The sequence below is a fragment of the Semicossyphus pulcher genome, unplaced genomic scaffold (assembly GCF_022749685.1).
Source record: "Semicossyphus pulcher isolate SPU_LCO1_2020_fin unplaced genomic scaffold, fSemPul1.0.p SCAF_18, whole genome shotgun sequence".
NCBI classification, from domain to species: domain Eukaryota; kingdom Metazoa; phylum Chordata; class Actinopteri; order Labriformes; family Labridae; genus Semicossyphus; species Semicossyphus pulcher.
In genome coordinates, this window is record NW_027211691.1 from 11,872,919 (window position 1) to 11,895,152 (window position 22,234).

A 22,234-nucleotide genomic window follows, 5' to 3' on the forward strand; every position below is an offset into this window, starting at 1 on the left:
TAAGAAGGACTGGGAAGGACACACACACACACACACACACACACACAAACACATACAGACTTAAAGGCATGTATAAATGTTTGTGCCTGTAAAAACAAATCCTTTTTAGATACACACACCAACATGCATATAAAGTGAAAACTGTCCACCCAATACTGATGAAAACTGTCTTATAGTAAAACAAAAGACTTAGAGGGGGGCAATTGAAATACCTCCTTCCCCACTATCTATCCATCCCTGTGATAAGTACAAGAGGAGGACAGATAAGTAATGTGTAATAAGGTGAGAAGTCTCAGCCACGGCTCCTCCCTTTACCTTGTTCCAGGCCCAATCAGATGGGATTATGACAGATAGGGATATCCCTTGTCACGTCTGTAAGAATGACCGGGGCAGATAGTGAAAAAGAAAGAGACACCTTAGAGTGAATAGAGAGGAGACACAGGAATGAAGTATCCTTCTGCGTCTCAGAGTAAATCTCTGCTAGATATGGATGTAGCAAACTATTGTGAAGGCCTGGATCCCTCATACAGCACGCTGGGCTTTGAGAATGCAGAGGTGCTCTATGGAGGAGGAGGTAAGTAGCCACACACAAGAACACAGAAACTCATAATAGGGATGCTTATACAAACTCGATACACACTCCATCATTAGCATGGATACTTTGATGTAAACAGCTCACCCACAATACCTGCAAAGTGAATCAGAGGCCTTTTCTTTGTGTATTTGACAAATCTGCACCCTTTTATTGAACATGTTTGTTTTAAGGAGGGTTTTATGTACTTTAGAACTTGGTGAGGAGTTGTGTTAGTTTGTGGAGCTGAAAATGTACTGATGAAGTGATGTGAGAAAGTCTGAAGGCAAATGACTTGCTACTTACAGCAGAGGAAATTGGTAATGGGGTTTTTATTTACATGACAGGCTCTGTATGCTTCAGTTAACAGATGGGGAAACTTGTGATATTTTTAATGCTGGCTAATGGTGCATACCAAGTTGTGGTAGTTGTTGTGTAGAATCAACATGTATGTGGAGATCTGTGCCGAAGGAGAGAACAGGGCTGGGCAGGGGCTGTAAAAGCATGAAATCAGAGTGTTATTAAAACTGTTTAGGCAGGAATTGGTATGTGTCATAAAGACGTTTATTGAAGAGCAAGCACGCATCTGAGCGATACACTGATGTCAGCTCAGCATGTGGACGCAAAGTTAGTCGAACATTGACTCCTCTCGTATTGGTGTGGGACTGTGTGGGGGTGGACGTGAACATCTGTGTGTGTTGATGCACATATTTGGATCGTATTGCGTCCTCTGGCTTTGATTGAACAATAAACAGGCAATGATGATTATGGCTTTGATAATGGAGAGGATAGTACTGTTGCTGATAATGGAAAGGATGGTTACGATAATGTTGATGGCAATCTTGAAATATTTAGCATGGATTAATCATTTAATATTTATTACTTTATTATATTATGCATATCTAAAATGCCTGGCAACCGCACTATCATTTATATTTTCCTTATTCATGTTTCGCAGATGCATGTGCAATGGTGTACACATGAAACATCACACATATGACTTTGCAGTTATGGGATACAACAACGACCCTGTGCAGTTATAATATGGAATATTAACAGAATACTGTTATGATACTAGTAAGGCGCTATAATTACAACACATAGTAGCTTCCATTAGATAAAATAGGGCAGTACTTTAGTAGCTGTTTTGTGTCTATGACAATGTATCAGTTGCATTTCTCTGTATTAGATGTATCTCTAATGCTCTTCTTTGCATTTTCTTTGCCTATTTAAAGCTCCTGTGAGGAGTTTTTTGCTGGTTATGAAACAGACTGAAATTAATTCTAATTACTCTATATGACCTATAAAAGCAAACCAGACCATCAGCAACAAGATTGATTCTTTCTATATAGTTATTTTTAATGCCTGAAACTGCTGGCGGGGGGTAGGTGTCACACAAAGCGATTAACTGCACGCTGCCTTTGTTTACATTTTCCAGAGCAAACATTTAAAGTGAGTGATACATATGACTGTTAGAGAAAGGGAAAACCACCACTTAAGCATGTACAGGACAAAATCATCAAAGAGATAAGAGGTACGGCTTTGTCCACAGGGGGCGCCAAAATCGACACAAGTTCCTCACAGGAGCTTTAAAGCACCTGTATTTGAAATGTGCCATTTAAATAGAGCGTCCTTGCCTTGCAATGCTAATGTGTATATGCATGTGTTTTTACCTGTGCGTGTGTTTCAGACAACATGCCGACAGAGTCGAACCTGCCCGGTCCGGACGGCGTGAGCAGTAACTGTGCCATCTGTGGAGACAAAGCAACAGGGAAACACTACGGAGCCTCCAGCTGTGACGGATGTAAAGGCTTCTTCAGACGCTCCATACGCAAGAGCCATGTCTACACCTGCAGGTACACAAACATACTTTATGAGCACATTATACACACTTAAAACATTTTTAAAAATGCCCACCTAGATATGTGAAACAGAGTGGATACGCATGCTCTTGTACATGTGCACCAACAGTACACTTTGTCATCATGTTAAAGCTACTTCTACCATTGTATGTTCATTATATACAGGTTCAGCAGACAGTGCATTGTGGACAAAGATAAGAGGAACCAGTGTCGATTCTGCAGACTCAACAAATGCTTCAGGGCTGGCATGAAAAAAGAAGGTAGGGGAACATTCGTCCTGCGCACTGCACGAGAGAGAAAATGCAGAGCAGAGATTTTATTTCTTGATTTTAAAACTTAAAAATAGAAAGTTATATTTATTCAGATGTCTTGTTATATCTTATACAAATACCTGTATTTCACGTTCATTTTCCCACCCAGACAAGGTAAACTCTTAAAACTAGTGGCACTAAAGGAAAGGCAGTTGTTGAGAATCTTAAAGCTGCCTCAAGATGGTTGAAATAGTCTCTGCCATAAACTTTGTGATTACTTAGTGAGTGTGTGTGTGTATTTATGAGGAGTATAACCTTGGCACAGAGTTTTACGACACATAATAATGTGTTATTCAAACATGTTTTTCTGGATTGTAACTGGTTAACGTTTGACTCAGCTTACCTGTGTGGTTATTTTCCAAAATATTAACTGCCATAGTGTCTGATGTCATCGTTTGCTGTTTTACTAACTTCTTGAATACACCAGGAAAATGAATACTAGCAGGATTACTCGACTTGATTTCTGTTTGAAAGTTAGTTAATTTTTAATAAAAGTAAATAACAGGAGGTGCTGTTCCTTTTTATTGCTCTTCCTGTAACTTCAGCCGTCTGTTATATTTTAGCCGTACAGAACGAGAGAGATCGGATCAGCTCCCGAAGAAGCATCCCCGACTCCCAAGACGTGCCACCCATCACTGTTTTGGCCCAGGCAGAATCACTCTCCCAACAGGTGATATATATTTCTGTGTAAATTGCCCTTTTTTCGGATTATATTTGGTTGTATGTAAGCTGATACATACAACCAAGCTGGTAAGGCACAAGGAAATCTCCAAATTGTGACCAGGGGAACTATTTTTTGTCTCCCTCCAGATCACTACCCCCGTTGGAATAGCCGAAATAACGGAGCAGAAGTCAGCGACAGTCGGGGATGTTTGTGATTCGATGAGACAACAGCTGTTGGTGTTGGTGGAGTGGGCCAAATATATTCCTGCCTTTGGAGAACTGCCACTGGATGACCAGGTAACATGGCTCTGATGCATGATGAGTAAACTGTGATTATGCTATTGCTTGCAAAATACCAATACCTTTTAGGCCACAGCACTTTTGTTTAGAGCTACATGCTGCTTACTTCACTTTAAATATACAGAAAGAGACTCGTAAAGTACACTACTCTACAAGTACAGTTTGGTGTGATGTGTATGAGGTCAAAAGGTGGAAGCATCGTTGCATTGTTTGTCTTCTTTGTTCAGCTCTGTGTGTGTTTGTCTCCAGGTGAGCTTGCTCAGGGCTCACGCGGGCGAGCACCTCTTGCTCGGGGTCGCCAAAAGGTCAATGCAGTTCAAGGACTTCCTGCTTTTAGGTGAGAACCCACCAATAGAAAAGTGTCTTGTTTATATGTGGTGCAATCAGGTGGTTCAGCACTGAAGTGTGGAGACTGATCAAATGTTGTGTTAGCTGAGAATGATTAACTAAAGCTTTCTTTTTCTTTGGGACTTCAGAAGTGTCTCTTGTAATTGTAAACGGCATTACTCATTACTGGGGTATGTAGTTTACTGTAGGTAGATCCTTCAACAACACACACACAAGCACACTCATTTTGCAGTTGTATACTTTTAGTTCCACACCCTTTCGGTTTAACCTTGACTGAAACACTTGAGTAGGCCTCACAAAACCCTCGCAAAGTACAAAATGATTGCCTTCATCCTTCCACTCAAGCGAATACAACCAGCACTCCATCTCTTACATACCTTTCACTTCCTGTCAATTCCCCCTCAACACAACCGCTGACCCACACGCTCTGTGTTCTGCAGGGAATGGTTGTGTGATCCACAGGAGCAGTCCTGAACCAGAGATCTGTCGGGTAGCCAATCGGGTGCTGGACGAGCTGGTGCAGCCCTTCCAGGATATTCAAATAGACGAGAACGAGTACGCTGCGCTGAAGGCCATTGTCTTCTTCGATCCAGGTAATTTGAGCGGTTACAAATTCTATAACTAGCTCTTGACTTCTCCTTTAAGAAACTATTGTCTGTATGTGTCATTTAAATATCCGTATGTTTCCTATTGCCAGTAATAAGTCATTTTTTAGAGAATTAGAGCAGCAAATATTTATTTGCAATAACCCTGGCACAGATTTTACTGACATGTTATAATTGTGATGTGTGAAGTTTGGGGTTGGGTATTTTGGAATAACAATAGTCTGTACTGTGACGTCACCTATTGGTTTGTATACTCCCATTTCAAAGCCTCTTATGTATTTTTTTTTTTCTTGTCGCCATCTTGTTTTTTGTTTTGGAGCATGAAGTGACCTTATTTGGATGATGGGGTGAATACACATGGTTATGTCTCTATCCTGGTTGACAGGTGGCCTTAGCAACTTGTCAATCACAGGGAGCCACTCCCTAAAGCACACATGCTTTACTTTACTCTAAATGGGACCATCACTGACATCATTCTCCCACTTTGTTGAAGAAGACTTGAAACTATTGATTGAGACCATAAACTCATTTAGAAAATATTTACAGAAGTTATAAATCAACTGAGAAGTGTGGTAATGTTTCATCTGGTTCAAAACAAGCCAGTGCAGTCTCCCCCTGCTGGCCATTAGAAAGAATGCAGGTTTACGGCTCTTCCACATAGACTTTACCTTGGAAACCAAGAAAATATCCATCCATGCTATGCAGCTTGTCCTGTTTAGTGTCCAAAGGGGGGCTGGAGCCTATCCCAGCTGTCATTGGGCGAGAGGCGGGGTACAACCTGGACTGATCAGCAGTCAATCACAGAGCTGACACATAGAGATAGACAACCTTTCACGCTCACACCCACACCTATGAGCAATTTAGAGTCACCAGTGAACCTAACAAGCAGGTCTTTGGACTGCTGGAGGAAGCCGGAGTACCCGTAGGGAACTCACATATGAAGGGGAGAACATGCAAACTCCACATAAAAAGGCCCACTTCATCTGAACAAGGGTTTGAACTAGGGAACTTCTACAGCAGCTGTGAGGCGACAGAGCTAACCACTGCACCACTGCACAGCCCTCCCAAGAGAATATGACTTATTATAAACAGTCTGTGTGAATTACCCATAAATGTATCCAATTTAAATATATATAGACAGCTTAAAGTACAATAACCAGTAAAATAAGGTAAATATGTGGTAATTTCTGCCCAGATCCCCTTTTCCCAACCAATCCCATCTACCTGGCTACATTTCCCCTCAAAGTCAGATCCCAATCCCCTCATAGGTTTTCTCCTTGCCTTGTATGACCACAATCCCTGCCCCCATCATGCCTTCCCTTTCCCCCCTTTTCCCTCCACCTCACTAAATCCCCTCATTTTGCCTTCATGCCCCAGTTTGACCATAATCATCCCATCAATTCCACTCATATCCTCAATTTCATTCCTGATCTTTCTTTTTCCCCCCCTTACCCTCCTGTCCTTCAATCCCTTCCTCCACCCCACCCCCCCTTTTATACCTCCCCCTTTTCCACGCTTCGCCTCCCAATCTGCAGATGCAAAGTCTTTGCGGGACCCATCGAAGATCAAGGCCATACGTCTGCAGGTAGGTCGAGCGTTTGACTCTTGCAGAGCTAATAAGATATAATTTCCAGTTACTACACCTAACTTTTACTACATTTTTTCAACCAGTCAGCTTACAAGGACAAAGGCAGCATGCTTACACTGATGGAGTCTTGGCCTTGTGTGTGTTTTCAGGTCCAGATGAGTCTGGAAGACTACATTAATGACCGTCAGTATGACTCCAGGGGTCGTTTCGGAGAGCTGTTACTCCTGCTGCCCACCCTGCAGAGCATCACCTGGCAGATGATCGAACAGCTCCAGTTCATTAAGCTCTGTGGCCTGGCCAAGATAGACAACCTGCTGCACGAGATGCTGCTGGGAGGTGAGACTGTGCACACACGTCTGCGCTTGTAAACCTGCAGGAAACAAAAGAGGGTGACCTTAAGCAAGGAGCTTGCACTGGTACATTTGTTAGACTGTAACTGTGAAGCTATAAAAAACAAAAAGTATTCAACAAAGTTTTCCTGGATAAATAAAACAGGTAAAAAGTTAGGCATGCAGTTGGTATAACTTTGTATAATTCATATATATTAGGAAAGCCAAAATAGTCAGCTTTCTACACGAGCTGCTGCGAGGTGACATCTGCAAACACACCTAAATGTGAATAAAAAAGGAAGCCTGTAGTTAAAGGTAAGAATGCATCAAACGTATTCTAAGCAGGGCCGTGACAACATTTCAAGCACAAGACGAGACTCGGAAAAATAAAGCACTAAGTCATCTCCAAAAGTGTCTTCCATTTTTCGCTATATAAGCTAAAAACAACTCCAGACTATGACAACCTGACTTAGAAGATGTTGCAAAGAAAGAACTGTGTGTATTTTATTTTTCAGCATCCTGGAAAATAAGCACATAACAGAAAGCCTGCTATTCAAATATTGTTGAGATGATATTATATTTAGCAACGTGAAAGTGGAAGTTAACCAAACAGCTGTGGAAATTAGATTACAAGATATGTCCTTGCATCTTATTTATGGCCGCAATGAGTTTCCTTCGGAGGGTGTCTGGGCTCAGCCTTAGAGATAGGGTAAGGAGCTCGGACATCCGGGGGGAGCTCGGAGTAGAGTCGCTTCTCCCTCACATCGCAAGTAGCCAGTTGAGGTGGTTCGGGCATCAGGTTGGGCTGCCTCCTGGGCGCCTCCCTGTGGAGGTTTTCCGGGCACGAAAACTGGGTGGAGACCCCGGGGCCGACCCAGATCTTGCTGGAGGGATTATATATCCTGTCTAGCCTGGGAACACCCCGGATCCCCCAGGAGGAACTGGAAAACGTTGCTGGGGAGAGGGACGTCTTGGTCACCTTGCTGAGCCTGCTGCCTCCGCGACCCGGCAATGGATAAGCGGAGAAAAATTGATGGATGGATGGACATGTTCAGACACGTTTGAAGGCACAGACTCATGCCCTTTTCCCACTGGTCAAAAAACCTGCTAACACCCGACTTTTTTGCTTAGTGGGAAAGGTTACAATCGGCATTCAGACCCAGGTCAAATTAATCTGCAGTAGCGCCGATCGGCAATGATGGCAACACTAATCTCCTCCCAGCTTTCCGGCACGATGCAATGACAAGCATTGAAGTTTCGGCCGCTGTCGCGTAACCAGAGAGGAACAACATACAACCGCAAATTTGTTCTTTGTTTCACACTGGCAAGACAGCGAGTTGAGAGACCTTCTTCCGAGCCGAGGTGAAGTTTGTTGTTCGCCCCTGTTTCCGGCGCGTTTGTGACGTCAGACGGTGACGCAGCAGAAAAGAGACCGAAAGGAGTATACTCCACTGACAATGGGAAAAGAGACAACCATTTATTAGCGGGTCTTTCCGGGTCTGAAAAACCCACGTCAGTGCACTAATTTTGCATAAATCAAAAACTACTAATTGAAAGCAGAGTCACTCAATTAATTAAAAGGTCCAGAAAAAAAGATTTATTCCAGTGTTGTTCTTCTGGGCCTTGTTAAGAATTATGAACAATGTGCTTTGGAGTATATTATTAAGTGTGTAATTCTTTAAATATCATCTGACATATTTAAATATTACAAGACGACATGCTTTTATTTTTTAACCATAACCTGCTTATTATTTGTTCAGGCCTCACGTCCGACCCCACACACCTGCACCACCCTGCGCACACCCAGCTGGCCCAGGACCCTCTGACCGGACACACACTGGTCATCAGCTCCATGCCTGTCACTCACACTCCGCTCATAGGTAAGAGCCACACACTCACTACAAAACCCTCTCACACACACACACACACACACACACACACGCACACACACACACACACACACACACACACACACACACTGACAGAAGAAATAGATGCACAATTTATCTTGTGTACTGAAAACTGTGTGCCAGATGTGTTTCCATTAACTCTGTAGAAACTAATAAATAGACATCCTGAATGTAAAAAAGCCATAAAATGTAACATTTACAGGAATTGATGCGTATTGGCCATATTGTATGCTTTCATGTAAAATAAAAAATGCATTTGGCAACATTACACCACCTAATGGCCACAAACGACTGATGGGAACTCAACCTATAAAGCAGCAATCATAAATGCAACATATCCTGTGGACCACGGTGGAAACATTTAAAGACTATTTTTAGCCATTATGACTTTTTTCCACAGAAATCTTTTTAATAAGCAAAGAAATAAAACAAAATGTCCCTCTCTGCTTCTCCTCCCTGCAGCCTCTCCAGACACTCCCATCCCCTCGCCCCCTCCCGGTCCTGCCCCAGAGAAGTACAAACACTTTCCTCAGCCTCTCTGTCCTCCAGCCAGCCCCTCGCCCTCCGCGCAGACAGACCCCTGACTTCTCCCTGCACTCTGTCAGAGAGGCTGACGTGGGATCAGTTTCTGTGCTCTGTTCAGTGTCTGTGGTTAGTCTTTACCCTGGTGTTGCAATAACTGAGGCGTCATTAAAGCTGCTGTGTGCAGCACTTTCAAACTACAATATGTCACTTTTTAAATTCAGTGAACTAATGAAACACCAAATGTGCCTTTTTGTGGTCTCACTGTTTTTTTTTAACAACACTTTTATGACAATAAGGACCATGCTCAGGGACATGAATTCAATTCAAATGTGAAATAAGACATTAGTCTGTTAAAAAGTTTATGCCATGTTAAGCCTTCACATTGTTTGGATTGTAGATTTTAATGACTAAAGTTTGCTTGATTGGCCATAAATATGCAGAAAATATTGGCCATCTTTTGGTCTTTATCAATGACTGTATATAAAGATGGACGACGCGTCTCCATCTTCTCTCATTGTACGGAATTGAAGCCAAAATAGCCCCCGTGACAGACGCTGCTGGTGACGTCATTTGCTGCGCAGTAGAGATCGGCCGTCGTAGACACTTCCGCTAACCAAGCTAACAGTTAAATTACCGAAAGCCATGATCCCGCATGCTGGCGTACTTAACAGCAGAACAGCTTCCTTGTGTTGGTCTGAAGCAGACGTTCACAGATATGGAAACTTCAATGACTGTAGTGATTTTTTTAGTTACGTTTCCTCTCAACGATCCTCCTCTACGACAGGAGCCGTAGACACTTGGACGTAAATCAGCATGATAAGAACTAACCATAAGGACAAAAACCATGTTTGAGAAAAATGTATTTGACGTGTACTTTGATTTTATAGTTTGACTCATGTCCCATCTGTTAACATGGAGGAGGCGGGCTTTATGACCTATACTGCAGCCAGTCAGCAGGGGGCGCTTGAAACATTTTGGCTTCAAAATACCATCTTGTCATGAATTGCAGCAAGCTCAAAACTTTCTATCAACAAATTGCAGCAGGCCATAACATACAGGAGAAAATGAATGCTCTAAGATCAGTTATGTGATCTAATGAGCTTCAGACAGTTTGTTGCTAATTTGTAGGATTCAGATTATTTTACTGTACAGAGTGTAGGAACTATTTTTGCAGTTGTCTTTATGTCTTTTAATACAGAGCCATACATTAATGTGACTCATAATGGAACATGTATTATCAATATACATCTATCCAGCAGCTAAAACATGATATAATGGGGTTAATAGTTTAATAGGTACCAAGATCAACATGGTAAAATAATGTCATTTATAAATATAGTTTGTAAATACTTCTTGTAAAATGCCAGAATAAATGTGGATAAATGTATATTTTAATGACGTGCTGTATATAGTGAAACAGATGATAGCAAATATTTGGATCATCACTTTTACATCATCTTGTTTAATTCAATGACTACAATCAACTGTTTACTTTTTTGTTGTTTATTTTGATAATGTGTAAATGTCTTAATTTATACAGTTCATTGATTAAAATTTAACTTTGAATATATTTTTTGTATCATATTTTAAACTGAAATTGTATGTTTTATAAGGTATGCCTACAGTGACAAAATCAGTCACAGTGTCTAATGGTGCAGTAGCACCCTCTTGCTGTGAATAGAGGAACTACAGGAGACAAATGTAAATTGGGTTATTGTATACTTTGTGTATGTATCACATGTTAAATGTGTGTGCATTAAGTCATTTTTAAAAGCTTTTTTTTTTTTTACATAAAAAAGAATGAGATTGAAAATGAAAGATTCCTTTCCAATTTCAAACGCGTCCTCAGCTGCAGCCGCAGCAAATTCATCTCGGTGGATATTGCTACAAAAACATTGCAATTGACATTTTTTCATATTTGATTCTAAAATGAAAACAATATAGACGGACAGATGATGATAAATTGACAGAATGCATTTCAATAGGGCTCCCCCACATGCAAGAATACAGCGTGTGGTGTGTCCATTACTTCCGTTATGGAAGTCATCATGCTCCCCCACAGCTCCATTGGTCAGGGGTATACAGTTTGTATCCAAAGCTTTATTGGCAAGCTATTGAGACCGCACTGCCAGACGATGCTGCTCATCTAAAATCAAAGCAGTCTCCACCGACGTCCATGTGAGAAAACAGACCCCAGAGCCGAAGCAGAATGTAAGACCATAATTTAAACTGAAACTGAGCGGTACGGAGGCAAGCTGTACTTTTAAATCTCTTGTCTTGTTTGCGTCCACGCACACACAATCATTTGTGTTTGTGTGTGTGTGTGTGCAATGGATGAGACCGGGGGATGAAGCGGAGAGCTCTTATTCTCTGTATATTGTTGTGTGACTCAGAGAAAACACTCAGGTTATTTATGGCAGAGGAGATGATGCTGTCTAGAATCAACATGGCCAAATCCTCCTATCAACTCCATAATGGACAAGCAACCTGGCTCAGGTCAAAACAACACCACCCACGACGGGCGGATGTGTGTATGCATATATACTGTATGTGTGTGTAGGCTCCTACCCACAATTTATTTATAATCTGTGCAGGTGCATGTGTGTACACTCCTGTATGTGTGTGTTTTTTTTGGGGAGGGAGTGTGTGCACGTGTGTGTGTACCCAGTGAGCTTTAATCAAAGGCCTATAGAAAGGAGATGTGGGGGCCCGGGCTCCTTCTTTTTTTTTTCCTCTGATAAAACTGTGTGTTAGCATGCCAGTCACATATCTCATCTGAGACGCACCACTCTCCTCCCTGCCCACACTGACAGCACCCTATTACACACCAGTATGACGCTCGCTCCACCTGAGGAGGACGATGAGGGGGAGAAATGGAGGGATGAGGAGATAGATGATGGAGGAAACGAGGATGGACAGGAATATGATTTTTTTTGTCTTTTAATATTTAGCTGCATCTTAGTTTGACTTGTTTTTATCGAACCAAGAAGCTCTTAGTTATTATGGGACGATAAAGATGATACATATTTACTTATTTAACTCACCTGTTAGTGAAAACACTTAAGGAAGTGGACAGACATTTTGGGGGGCAGGGGCCTAAGCAAAGAAAGGGCACTTGCCCCACCGACATGCACTAATGTGCGGAGTACTTCCTAAAGTGATAAGGCATATTTTTCATGGATACTACCTATTTCCGTTTATATTTGATAGAATAAAAAATATATGTATATATTCTTTTAAATTTAAGGGACTTTTTTTTTTTAAAAGATGATTTTTTTGGCCTTTTATGCCTTTATTGACAGAGAGGACAGTGGATAGCGTTGGAAACAGGGAAGAGAGAGAGAGTGGGGGATGACACGCGGCAAAGGGCCGAGGAAGGGAGTTGAAACCGGGGCCGCCACATCGAGGAATACATACCCTCTGCACATGGCTGCTGATTTAACCGCTGAGCTAAACCAGCACCTCAAACTTTTTGACTCTTGGCCCACAAAGGCAGGGGCTCAAGGCCTTGTTGGGTCCTGTCTGTGCATGTACCTGAATATTACTGAGCCATCAGGGTTGTGATTAACTTCCTGTTTGCATATCATTCTACTATCATTTAATAAATAGATTAAAATATGCACAAAGTTGACCTAAAATAACTGATCCATCCATCCATCCATCCCTTTATCCACTCAATAATCCATCCCTCCTTTATCTCCTATAACCACTAGATGGCAGTACAAGTCTGTGGTTGCACAATACACAAATTGCCCTTTAAGGGCTGTTATCAATGTACTTTGCCCTTCCTGTCATTCCAAATAGAAAAAATAAAGATAAAGGTACTTTAAATATTCTTAACTCTTATTTTATAATGCAATAAGCATAATCTAATTTGAAATATGCAGCATTTAATATGGCAATTTGTGCTCTTTTTATTGTATTATTTCAAATGTTAGAATAAAAAGTGGGAAACATTCACACACACTTATAGAGGCTTTATATGATTTTCTTGCATCTGCAGTCTAACACACCTGTTACATTTACTACATTAAGATCATAACAAAGATTAATAATGTAGTGTGTTTTAGCATATTCGAAATTGAGCTTCGTTTCCAAACATTTCAATCGATTGTTGTCTTAGAAATCGGAATGAAAGATTGCAAGGCAACACACGTCTATGCTCTACAGCATGCAGGGGCACACTGGTACAGTCTGAAATGAATGGCATGTGTCAGCGATCCCAGATTAGAGCCGGAGATTGCAGACTATCATTCCTCACCAGTGCTTTACCCATAATTCCCCTCTGTCTCCAACATATCCGATGATTCCTCCTCTAGGAGACAAGGTGAGGCAGTTCGAATCTCTGCCTCCAACTCTGGGATGAATTTAAAAACCTTCTCCTGAGTGATTTTCTGTGTCCTGCGACCGTGCGTGTGCGTGTTGCATGCATGTGTGGTTTCTGATTATAACCCCAGCATGGGTGAAGGGAAGGAAAATACAGTGACAGCTTCATTTCCAAAGCTGAGTTCACATAAATGAGGGATTAAAGCAAGCAAGCAAGAGTGTTAGGGCTCACCTCGGCCTTCAGTGACAGCTTTCCCTCCTTAGAATCGCTCCTTTCCTCTCTCCGTGTCTCCGTCTTTATTTTTGTCTCGCCTCTTCTTCCTCTTTTATTCCCTCACTCCTTGTTTAGGTTATCTGTTTTGTCTTACCGCTGCTCATTTTGCCTGCAGAGATAACACACACACACACATACAGATAAAACATTTAAAAAATGCTTTCTGCACTCCAAACACACACTGTGATTTACACAATTGCAGGGAGCTGGGGTGCCCTCTACATAATGATGATGGGGACCAGGTTAGGGCAATGAAAATAGGGGTTAGGGCCAGGGTAGGGTGTGTGTGCGTGTGTTGGTTTGGGGGTGCATTAGGGAAATGAAAAAAGGGGTGGACCCCTGATGGCTTCTGAGATGCAGACTTGTTAGAATAAAGGAATATAAAGAAGACAGGAGACAGAGGAGATGACAGGGTGGATGATAAGATGAGTAGTGCAGTAATGAAAACGGTCCTCTGTACCCCGAGATTACACAGGGAATGAGATTGGAGCGAGAGAGAGAGAGACTGAAGATGGGGAAATGGGGGGAGGGAGCAGGGGGTGAAAGAATGGAGAAAGATGGAGGCTAATTTATGATGAACTATGGCGACAATCAGCTGGAACAGACATGGTACTGGCATGGAGGGAAAACACGCAGAAGAAGAAGGAGAAGAGGAGAGGTATTACGAGTCGGGACGAAGCAGCCCTACTCTGAATGATAAGTGTCTCACGCGCTGCGGGTTATGGGAAGTTCACACAAACAAATGACTCCCATTTGCCAGAGGCGAGGGACACAATTGAGAAAGAAGGGGCGAGAGAGAAAAGGAGGAGAAAGAAGAGAGAGGACTAAATACTAGAGCCATGATTTCAAACTCCATCTGCATTGAGGAAATGCTTACCTTTTTACCCCTCTAATGTTTCCACGGGTTTGCGGCGTAAACGGAAGCACCTTCAATCCGAGGGATATTAGGAACCCTGCAGTGAAGTGCAGTAAAATCTGTGCTGGTGCCTTAAATTACAGGGCGCCCACGGACCTTGGTCAATAACACTAAATGTATTGCAAATTGTAGCGTGTAGGTGGGCGATGTTTTGCACCATAAGAGGTAATATCAAACGGTAATAAGGGTGCATGAATACTGCCCTTATTTATACAATAAGCAGCGTGGTATCACAGTAAAGTATGGTTGGACACCTCTCACTGAAAATGCCTTTAGAGTGTTTTTTTAACCATTCTGTCCAAACAAGCAGCTCATTTTGCATCTTAAGCCCACTTTGCAGGTTAAAGGTGTGTTTTATATTCATATTAAATGCCTTAGTGTTTGGTTTAAATGACAACCTTTATACTTCAGAGCTTTGAGCAGCAGACCCCATAGTTTGATAGGATTGGATACACAGGCTAATGCAGAGGTCAAACTCGTGACCTTTTAGTTTGTGAGGCTGATGGCATTGTCAACATTTTAACACGTATGATATTAACCGTGTGCACCAACTTATTTCAGTATGTTTGCATGATAGCATTCACTTACCAGCCAGAAAGTTCCATAAATCCCACACAGACAGAGAGACAGATTATTTGTCCACATTTTAAAAAAGCCTCCAACAACTCAAACCGGGCAAGTAAAGTTCAGTTACTGTGTGTCTGCTAGCAGGTCCCACCTGTCACTCAAGTGACCCTTCTCCTATGATTTCAGGCTATATATAATATATAACTCATTATGAAAAAAAATCACTCCCTGTACAGTTATCCTGAACAGTAAAATTAGCTATTTATAACAAAACCGTTTTTTGTACCTGGCTATAAGGATGTTTATTTCTGCTGTAAAAATGGGCTTTTTCCCATCTGTTGTAATGTTATTTCTTGTTTTCTGGAGCCTCAAGTGGCCACTTGAGGAACTGCACTTTTTTGCACTCCCGCATTGGCTTCATTTTTCAACACCGGAGGTCGCCGCTTGGGTGAAACACAAAAGTGTAACCTGTAGGTATAATTAAGCTGGATAACTGAAACATCTTGAACTACAGTGTCTAAAACTACGGAAGCCCTAAGCAGACATACATTTAATTGAGCTAGTTTCGATTGTTTTCTCGACTTATTTTTTTTCTTATCTCAGGGTAACAGAGATAGTTTTCTCTTGATAAGGGGATAATTTTCTGACAATCTAGAAAGCAAAACAATCAGCTTGTCACTGCTGCCATTGCTCACACTAATGTAAGTTAAGCCAATTTCTCTGTTTGTTTTGTGCTGGGGATACGAGTTATGATCGTCTGATGTTACGGTGGTGCAGCGTTGTTATATTGACATTAAGAAGTTGTGATCTCGAGAAAATGACCTGAAATAACTTGTTTTCACAGGGAAATAAAATGTATGGATGCTTCAGGCTTCCATATAAAACCGTCTAACAATGAGAATTAAACAGGAAGAGCTTTTGACTATTCTCATGTTCAGCAATAAGGGAGAAATCCATCACAGTAGAGGCAGCGCTGCCGATTTCTCCAGTGACAGTCACAACAACAGTCCATAATGTGATAATGCAGTCATGAGACATGTCGCGTCTTGTGTAAATCGTGACCCTCATTTTTTAACAAGTGGAAAGACTTCCTTCTTCACTCCTGTCTTCACTGTATGATACACTGGATGCAATAAGTTCAAGACGTTATCTGGGGATTTTCAAGAGGCATTTTGGGAAATGTAGGAAGTTGCCAACAGTAATAGACTGAAACTGAAAGCAGAAAAGTAGATGAGAGAACAGAAAGTGTGGGCGTACCCAGACACATTTACAAAATAATGTCTCAAATACATGAATATAGATAAATGCAAATGATTATCATGGGGTGGATTTGAAATGCATATCACACATTAGCATACTAAGGGGAATTTGTGCAACTATCAGTGCGAATCAATGCATCTCTGAGTAAATGAAGTTTCATCATGAAACATAAAAAAAGTATAAACCCACCTGAAGAAGATCAGGAGAATTAGACAATAGCCCCTTTTATCTACAGTTCACAACACAGCCGGGGCTCCATTTGAAATTTTATCATCAGAAACAAACCAAGTGTAAATAATTTGCCTTTTTATAGCCGAGGCAGGGCGTTTCATTTCCAAAACAGCTCCGGATATAATTATTTTACCCCCAAATTAGAACTGAGCTCACTTTAAGAGGTACAAAGGAATTCACTGTTAGCGTGTAATTAATTTTATATTACTATTTACCTTTACGTCAGTTAATTATGATCTCTATAGATGTGTGCGCTGCACACAGTCACACAGCAGACACACACTACCCTCGCTATGCACAGAGAGACGCTGGTGGTAAAAAAGTGTGAATTTTACACACATGACTTCCTGTCCTAATCAAGGGCTTTCTCAACTCCTATCTGAAGGACACACATGACTGAGTCCTTCAGCGGATACCTACACAGCGTGGATGTGTGTGATGAAAGTGTGAGCGCATGTGTGTATGCGTGCATGCTCGCAGGGGCTCACCAGCCCCAGCAGTGGAGTGGTAAAGGGTATTAGGGCGCAATTGCGAAAAGATTGCAAAAAGTGACATCCTTAATAGAGAAAGATTACTATGTGCAACATCACTTTGATTTGGGCTGCATATATTTTCCTCACACAGACAGGCTTCTGGACAGCTCCGAGCGCGCCACAATGGATGCTTTAGCCTTTGTGTTTGTGTGTGCACATGCAAATGTGTGTTAACAGGAATGTTTATATATTTGAAAGCAATGGAGGGAGATACAAATGTCTTTTTTGCCAATCGTTTCTGACTGATGCATTTGTTAAACTAGTCTTTAGAGAATTTGTTCAACCCATTTTATTTTTCCCAAAGAGCTTCAAGGTGAAGTACGATGTTTTTAAACCTGGGCCCTATTTTATTTTTATTTTTTTACAAATTTGTGTGTTGAAATGACTCATCGGAACAAAAACTTTTGGATGGTCCAGTAGCCGCAATATGGCCGCAATGGCTGAAACGTACGTCCACTAAAAAGTGCTTGTTTTTAACGCTGACAGGCTCAGATTGTTACTCCAGGTGTCCGACAACATTACGAATTGATCCCTTCAAAGATCGTCCTTTCTTTAAAGAGTAAGATCCTTTTTGTGTAACCAGAAATGTATACGAAATGTACGAAAACTATTGTATTTGTACAATAATTTTTAAAATGTCCGATCAGTAATGCCAAAAAATGCCTGAATGCGCAAGGATTCATACAGGGATGTGTGGCTATTTCAAAAACAGCTGCATGCGTGTGGCACAGCCAGGGGTGTCGGACTGGGGGGGAAAGGGGAACTAAGTACACAGGGCCCTTATGTAAGAAGGTATAAAATAATGAAGAGCTGTTAATGAGGGTAGGTTCCCATAAAGGATGCCTGTGTACAGGGCCCATCATTTTGTCCGACACCCCTGAGCACAGCTGAAAGAGTTTCAGGAGTTCTGTCATGTTGAGCCTCATAAACTTCTTAAGCCATCACAGACCTGCTGGCTCTCTCTGCACCAAGTTGTCAAGTTGTGCACACAGCGGGACGCTCTGAGGCTTTTCTTCACAAACCAGTGTAGATATGGTGCTTTTATTTTGAAGGGTAATAATAGACTCTTGTGTGAAGCATACAGTTGCCGCCTTGTACAATGGATGGGACCTCCATGTTGGTGGTACGCAGGGCATAGTTTTGCAATTCAGTGTGGTGTTTTTTTTCATATGTACGATAGTTTTAGGTAAAATACGATCATTTTAAAGCTGCAGTATGATATTACTTTATTTTCAGTCTGGCAACACTGGGTCCACTTACTCGATACATAGTTGCCCGTTGGTCCCTGTGGTCTTGGCCGCCTCCTCCAGTATATTTTGGGCACATGAAAGAATGTCTATATTTGTAGGCATGATTTTCGTAAATCCTGGAGTAACAATCTGAATCAGTGGCAAAAACAAGCACTTTTAGTGGACGTACTTTGATCGGGCGTAATTGCCCCAGGGGATTATGTTGCAGCCATTGCGGCCATATCTCGGCTACAGCGGAGGCCACCTAGTAGACCGATTCCAAAAGTTTTTGTTCCTGTGAGTCATTTCGACACACAAATCGTACAAATAGGGCCCAGGTTTAAGAATACCGAACTTCTCCTTTAATCTGTCTGCTAATCCAGGCTGATACTACATGTAAGCTTTAAAGGCCTCATTGGCGTGTTGCTCTAACAGAGTGGACAGTCAGGAAAGGGAAACAGTGAGTCTCGGATGTTGGAGTTATTTCACCAATAAATAAGTCAACCATGTTATTACTGTAAGCACATATAGCATGAAATGACACTTGAGTAAGTGTTGTGACAACTAAATGGACTTCAGTCCTCCTGCTGTACGGTTGAAAGGTCTTATATGTGCAGCTTTACGCAGGTCATAAAAATATTTGGGTGCAAATAGAAGCGATCATTTAAAAGGAACTACTTTTTGAATGATTCCTCTTTGTTTTAACATCAAATCAGGCAGTGATGAAATGTTATTCTCTGTTAGAACCAGACAAAAGTTTCAGCATCCTTGTAAAACATTCCAATAGTTCCTGATTCCCTTTGATGCCTTAAAATAAACTCTGTTATCAATCTCGTGCGGTACACAATGTATAATTTGTCAGTAGCCAACCCTATAGGCCAAATCATTTGGTTAATTAGCAAACACTTCCTAGAAGGTTTAGCTCTCATTTCCACCTCATTAAAATAACAATCTCCGTCACAGCAGCCTTCAATACGGCTGGTGTCAAGTACGGTATCAAATCTGGGACTGTGCCGGGGGAGGAGATGTCAAAATAAAAGTCCCCCGCCTCAGGTCAAAATATTCTCAAATCCCTGCGGTGGACTATCAGTATCAATCAGAAATAAAGTTTGTTAGCGCCGGTGCCGCGAATCTGAGCAGGACAAAAGCACCAGGGAGGTCCTTTATTTAGCTAATTCTCCTCTATTTGAGATGTACATATTTCTACAGCGCTTTGATAAGGCCTTGGGGACATGCATGTTTTAATTAGACCTGAGCAGCCTGAGCAGCCTGGTTGAACAGTTCATAGAAAACTTTGAACATTTTCGCTGAAAGCCTCCCTCTCTTTGTGACAGGCACTGTGTAATTAGCGGCATATGTGCATTTGCATATATGCACCCTGTGACATGTTGCATCTTATTTGAATAAGTAGACATGTCTCAATGTGATATCCCTGAACTGAATACATGAATATGAGCCACTAATTATACCAATCTTGCAAATGATCTATTTAAATATTAATATCTTTTCACTTTGCATTGTTTGCTGGGAGCTTTTTTTAAGTCACTGAGCTGTGCGTGTTTGTTTGTGTCATTTCCATCCGGGCTGCGGTGGGTATTGTCCTCCGTACGTGTGCGTCTGCGTGTTCGTTTCAAGTGTGGATGCATGTACTGTCTGGATGCCTGTACATGGTCTCCCGTGGAGGCAGACAATGCGTGATGCTCATTTTTAAACAGACAATAAAAGCCAATCAGTGAGGCCACTGTGTCTGACAAGCTGTGGAACAGGGAAAGCAACGTCTTGCGGTTCACGCTCAAACTTTGTGGAAGTGAGCAGCACCAACCTGGCAAACAAGCTGTCGTGTTTTCTTGTAGAAAGTAGATCATTCTTATAATTAGGAGATGTTTGCATGTAACCCGGTCTTTTTTCTCATTATTTTACATTCCTTGTATTTCCAAATAGCCCCAAAACAAGTACATATTTGGCACAGTGCAGAAATGAATCGAGCTGAAATTGATCAGCATATTTAACAAGCTGTCCAAAAACAGTTGTTCAGAAATGTGATCAGGGTTGTCTGGCGGGTCTCACTGACAACGCCAGGAGACTTATTTTAGTATATAATTACCCTCACATTGTCTAATGATTGTGGTATTTTCACTGGATACCAGGCAAATAGCTTCATAAATGAAGACTGTATCATATTTACCGTGGTTAAAAGTGCAAAAATGCCTCTCACAAATACAGCAAGATCCTGCAACTTGCACTTTTAGAACAAAAATCAGACTCGCAAACAGCTTTGTGAACTTAAACCACTTGCAGGACCGGACTAGAGTGGTTTACCACATGGTAAAAAAGGGCAGCTCTTCCAAGAAATATCCAAAGTCTCAGATTCAACTGAGTTTAAAGGTAACTGGACACTAAACTGCCCCAGTGAAACAAATCCATCAAGGACGTTGATCTGTAAACCTGCAGCATATTCTTGTCATAAAAATGCAGGTAAGGATGCTTTTTCCAATAAGATATCTACCTTGAGGCAGTAGTGAGCTCCTGGTTCGAATCACAGATAGATGACTATACTGACCTTGTTGATGTTGCTGTTGATGATTAAAGCTCCTGTGAGGAGTTTTTTGCTGCTTACGAAACAGACTGAAATTAATTCTAATTACTCTATCAGACCTACAAAGGCAAACCAGACCATCAGTGACAAGACTGATTATTTCTATATAGTTATTTTAATGCCTGAAACTCCTGGTGGGGGGTAGGCGTCAGACAAAGCAATTAACTGCACGTTGCCTTTGTTTACATTTTCCAGGGCAACATTTTAAATTGAGTGATACATATGACTGTTAAAGAAAGCAGGATGAGATTTGTTGTTAAAAAGACACCACTTAAGCATGTACAGGACAAAATCAGCAAAGAGATAAGAGGTACGGCTTCGTCCACAGGGGGCACCAAAATCAACCCACACCGAAAGTTCCTCACAGGAGCTTTAAAATAATATTAATAATAATAATGCCCTGTGCACTGCCTGTCGGCACCTGTGTCCGATCCCACTTGAAGCTGTTTGTTGGCACTGACTGACTTTGTTCCCTCCTGTCTTGATCCTTGTGTTGTATTAACTCTCAGACGTTCGTCGCTTGGTACAAAAGCGTCTGCTGAATTAAATTGTTACATTGTAACATCCCAGATTGGACGTAGGGGGCCTTTATGTTTGGTAAATGGTAAATGGACTGTACTTACATAGCGCGTTTCTAGTCTTTTCGACCACTCAAAGCTGCTTTTACACTACATGTTGCATTCACCCATTCATGGCAGAGGCTGCTACGTAAAGTGCCCAACTGTCAATCAGTTATGCCACCGGGAGCAATTCAGTGTCTTGCCCAAGACACTTCTACATGACTGAGGGAGCTGGGGATCGAACCTCCGACCTTCCAATTGAAAGACGACCGACTCTGAGCCTCAGCCGCCCCCAAGAGTTTGCATGTTCTCTGCATGCATGCATGGGTTCCTTCCGGGTATTCCGGCTTCCTCCCACAGTCCAAAGACATGCTCGTTAAGTACATTGGTGACTGTGAAAGTGCCTGTAGGTGTTAATGTGAGCCTGAAAGGTTGTCTGTCTGTATGTGTCAGCCCTGTGATTGACTGGCGATCAGTCCAGGGTGTAGTCCCGCCTCGCTCCAGCCCCCCACAACTCTGGACAGGATAAGCGGTATAATACCTATACACACTGTTTTGAGCATGCACTGTTACATCTGAGTAGCCGAATTACATTATACACCATTATAAGTGTAACTATAAGGCTGTGTTTTGACTGTTCATTTGCATTCAGTCATGTTATGAACACTTTAATTATATCATAATGTATGCTCTATTTCTTTATGTTGCACAATACCCTCACACTGCATGC

The 22,234-nt window shown here is 41.7% G+C and overlaps 1 protein-coding gene across 2 annotated transcripts; it reads left to right on the forward strand.

Annotated features, from left to right (window-relative positions):
• The first annotated feature begins 444 nt into the window (after positions 1-444).
• Positions 445-9,071, forward strand: hnf4g (hepatocyte nuclear factor 4, gamma). 2 transcript variants are annotated; one of them, XM_069667391.1, is made up of 11 exons: positions 445-574; positions 2,262-2,427; positions 2,599-2,693; positions 3,308-3,429; positions 3,555-3,704; positions 3,957-4,044; positions 4,496-4,648; positions 6,196-6,245; positions 6,398-6,584; positions 8,338-8,457; positions 8,950-9,071. In XM_069667391.1, exons 1-11 carry the CDS (start codon positions 445-447, stop codon positions 9,069-9,071), a joined length of 1,383 nt encoding a protein of 460 aa, XP_069523492.1. The 2 variants fall into 2 exon arrangements, with proteins under 2 accessions (XP_069523492.1, XP_069523494.1); XM_069667393.1 differs by having other exon boundaries at positions 3,308-3,414.
• Positions 9,072-22,234: the final 13,163 nt, after the last annotated feature.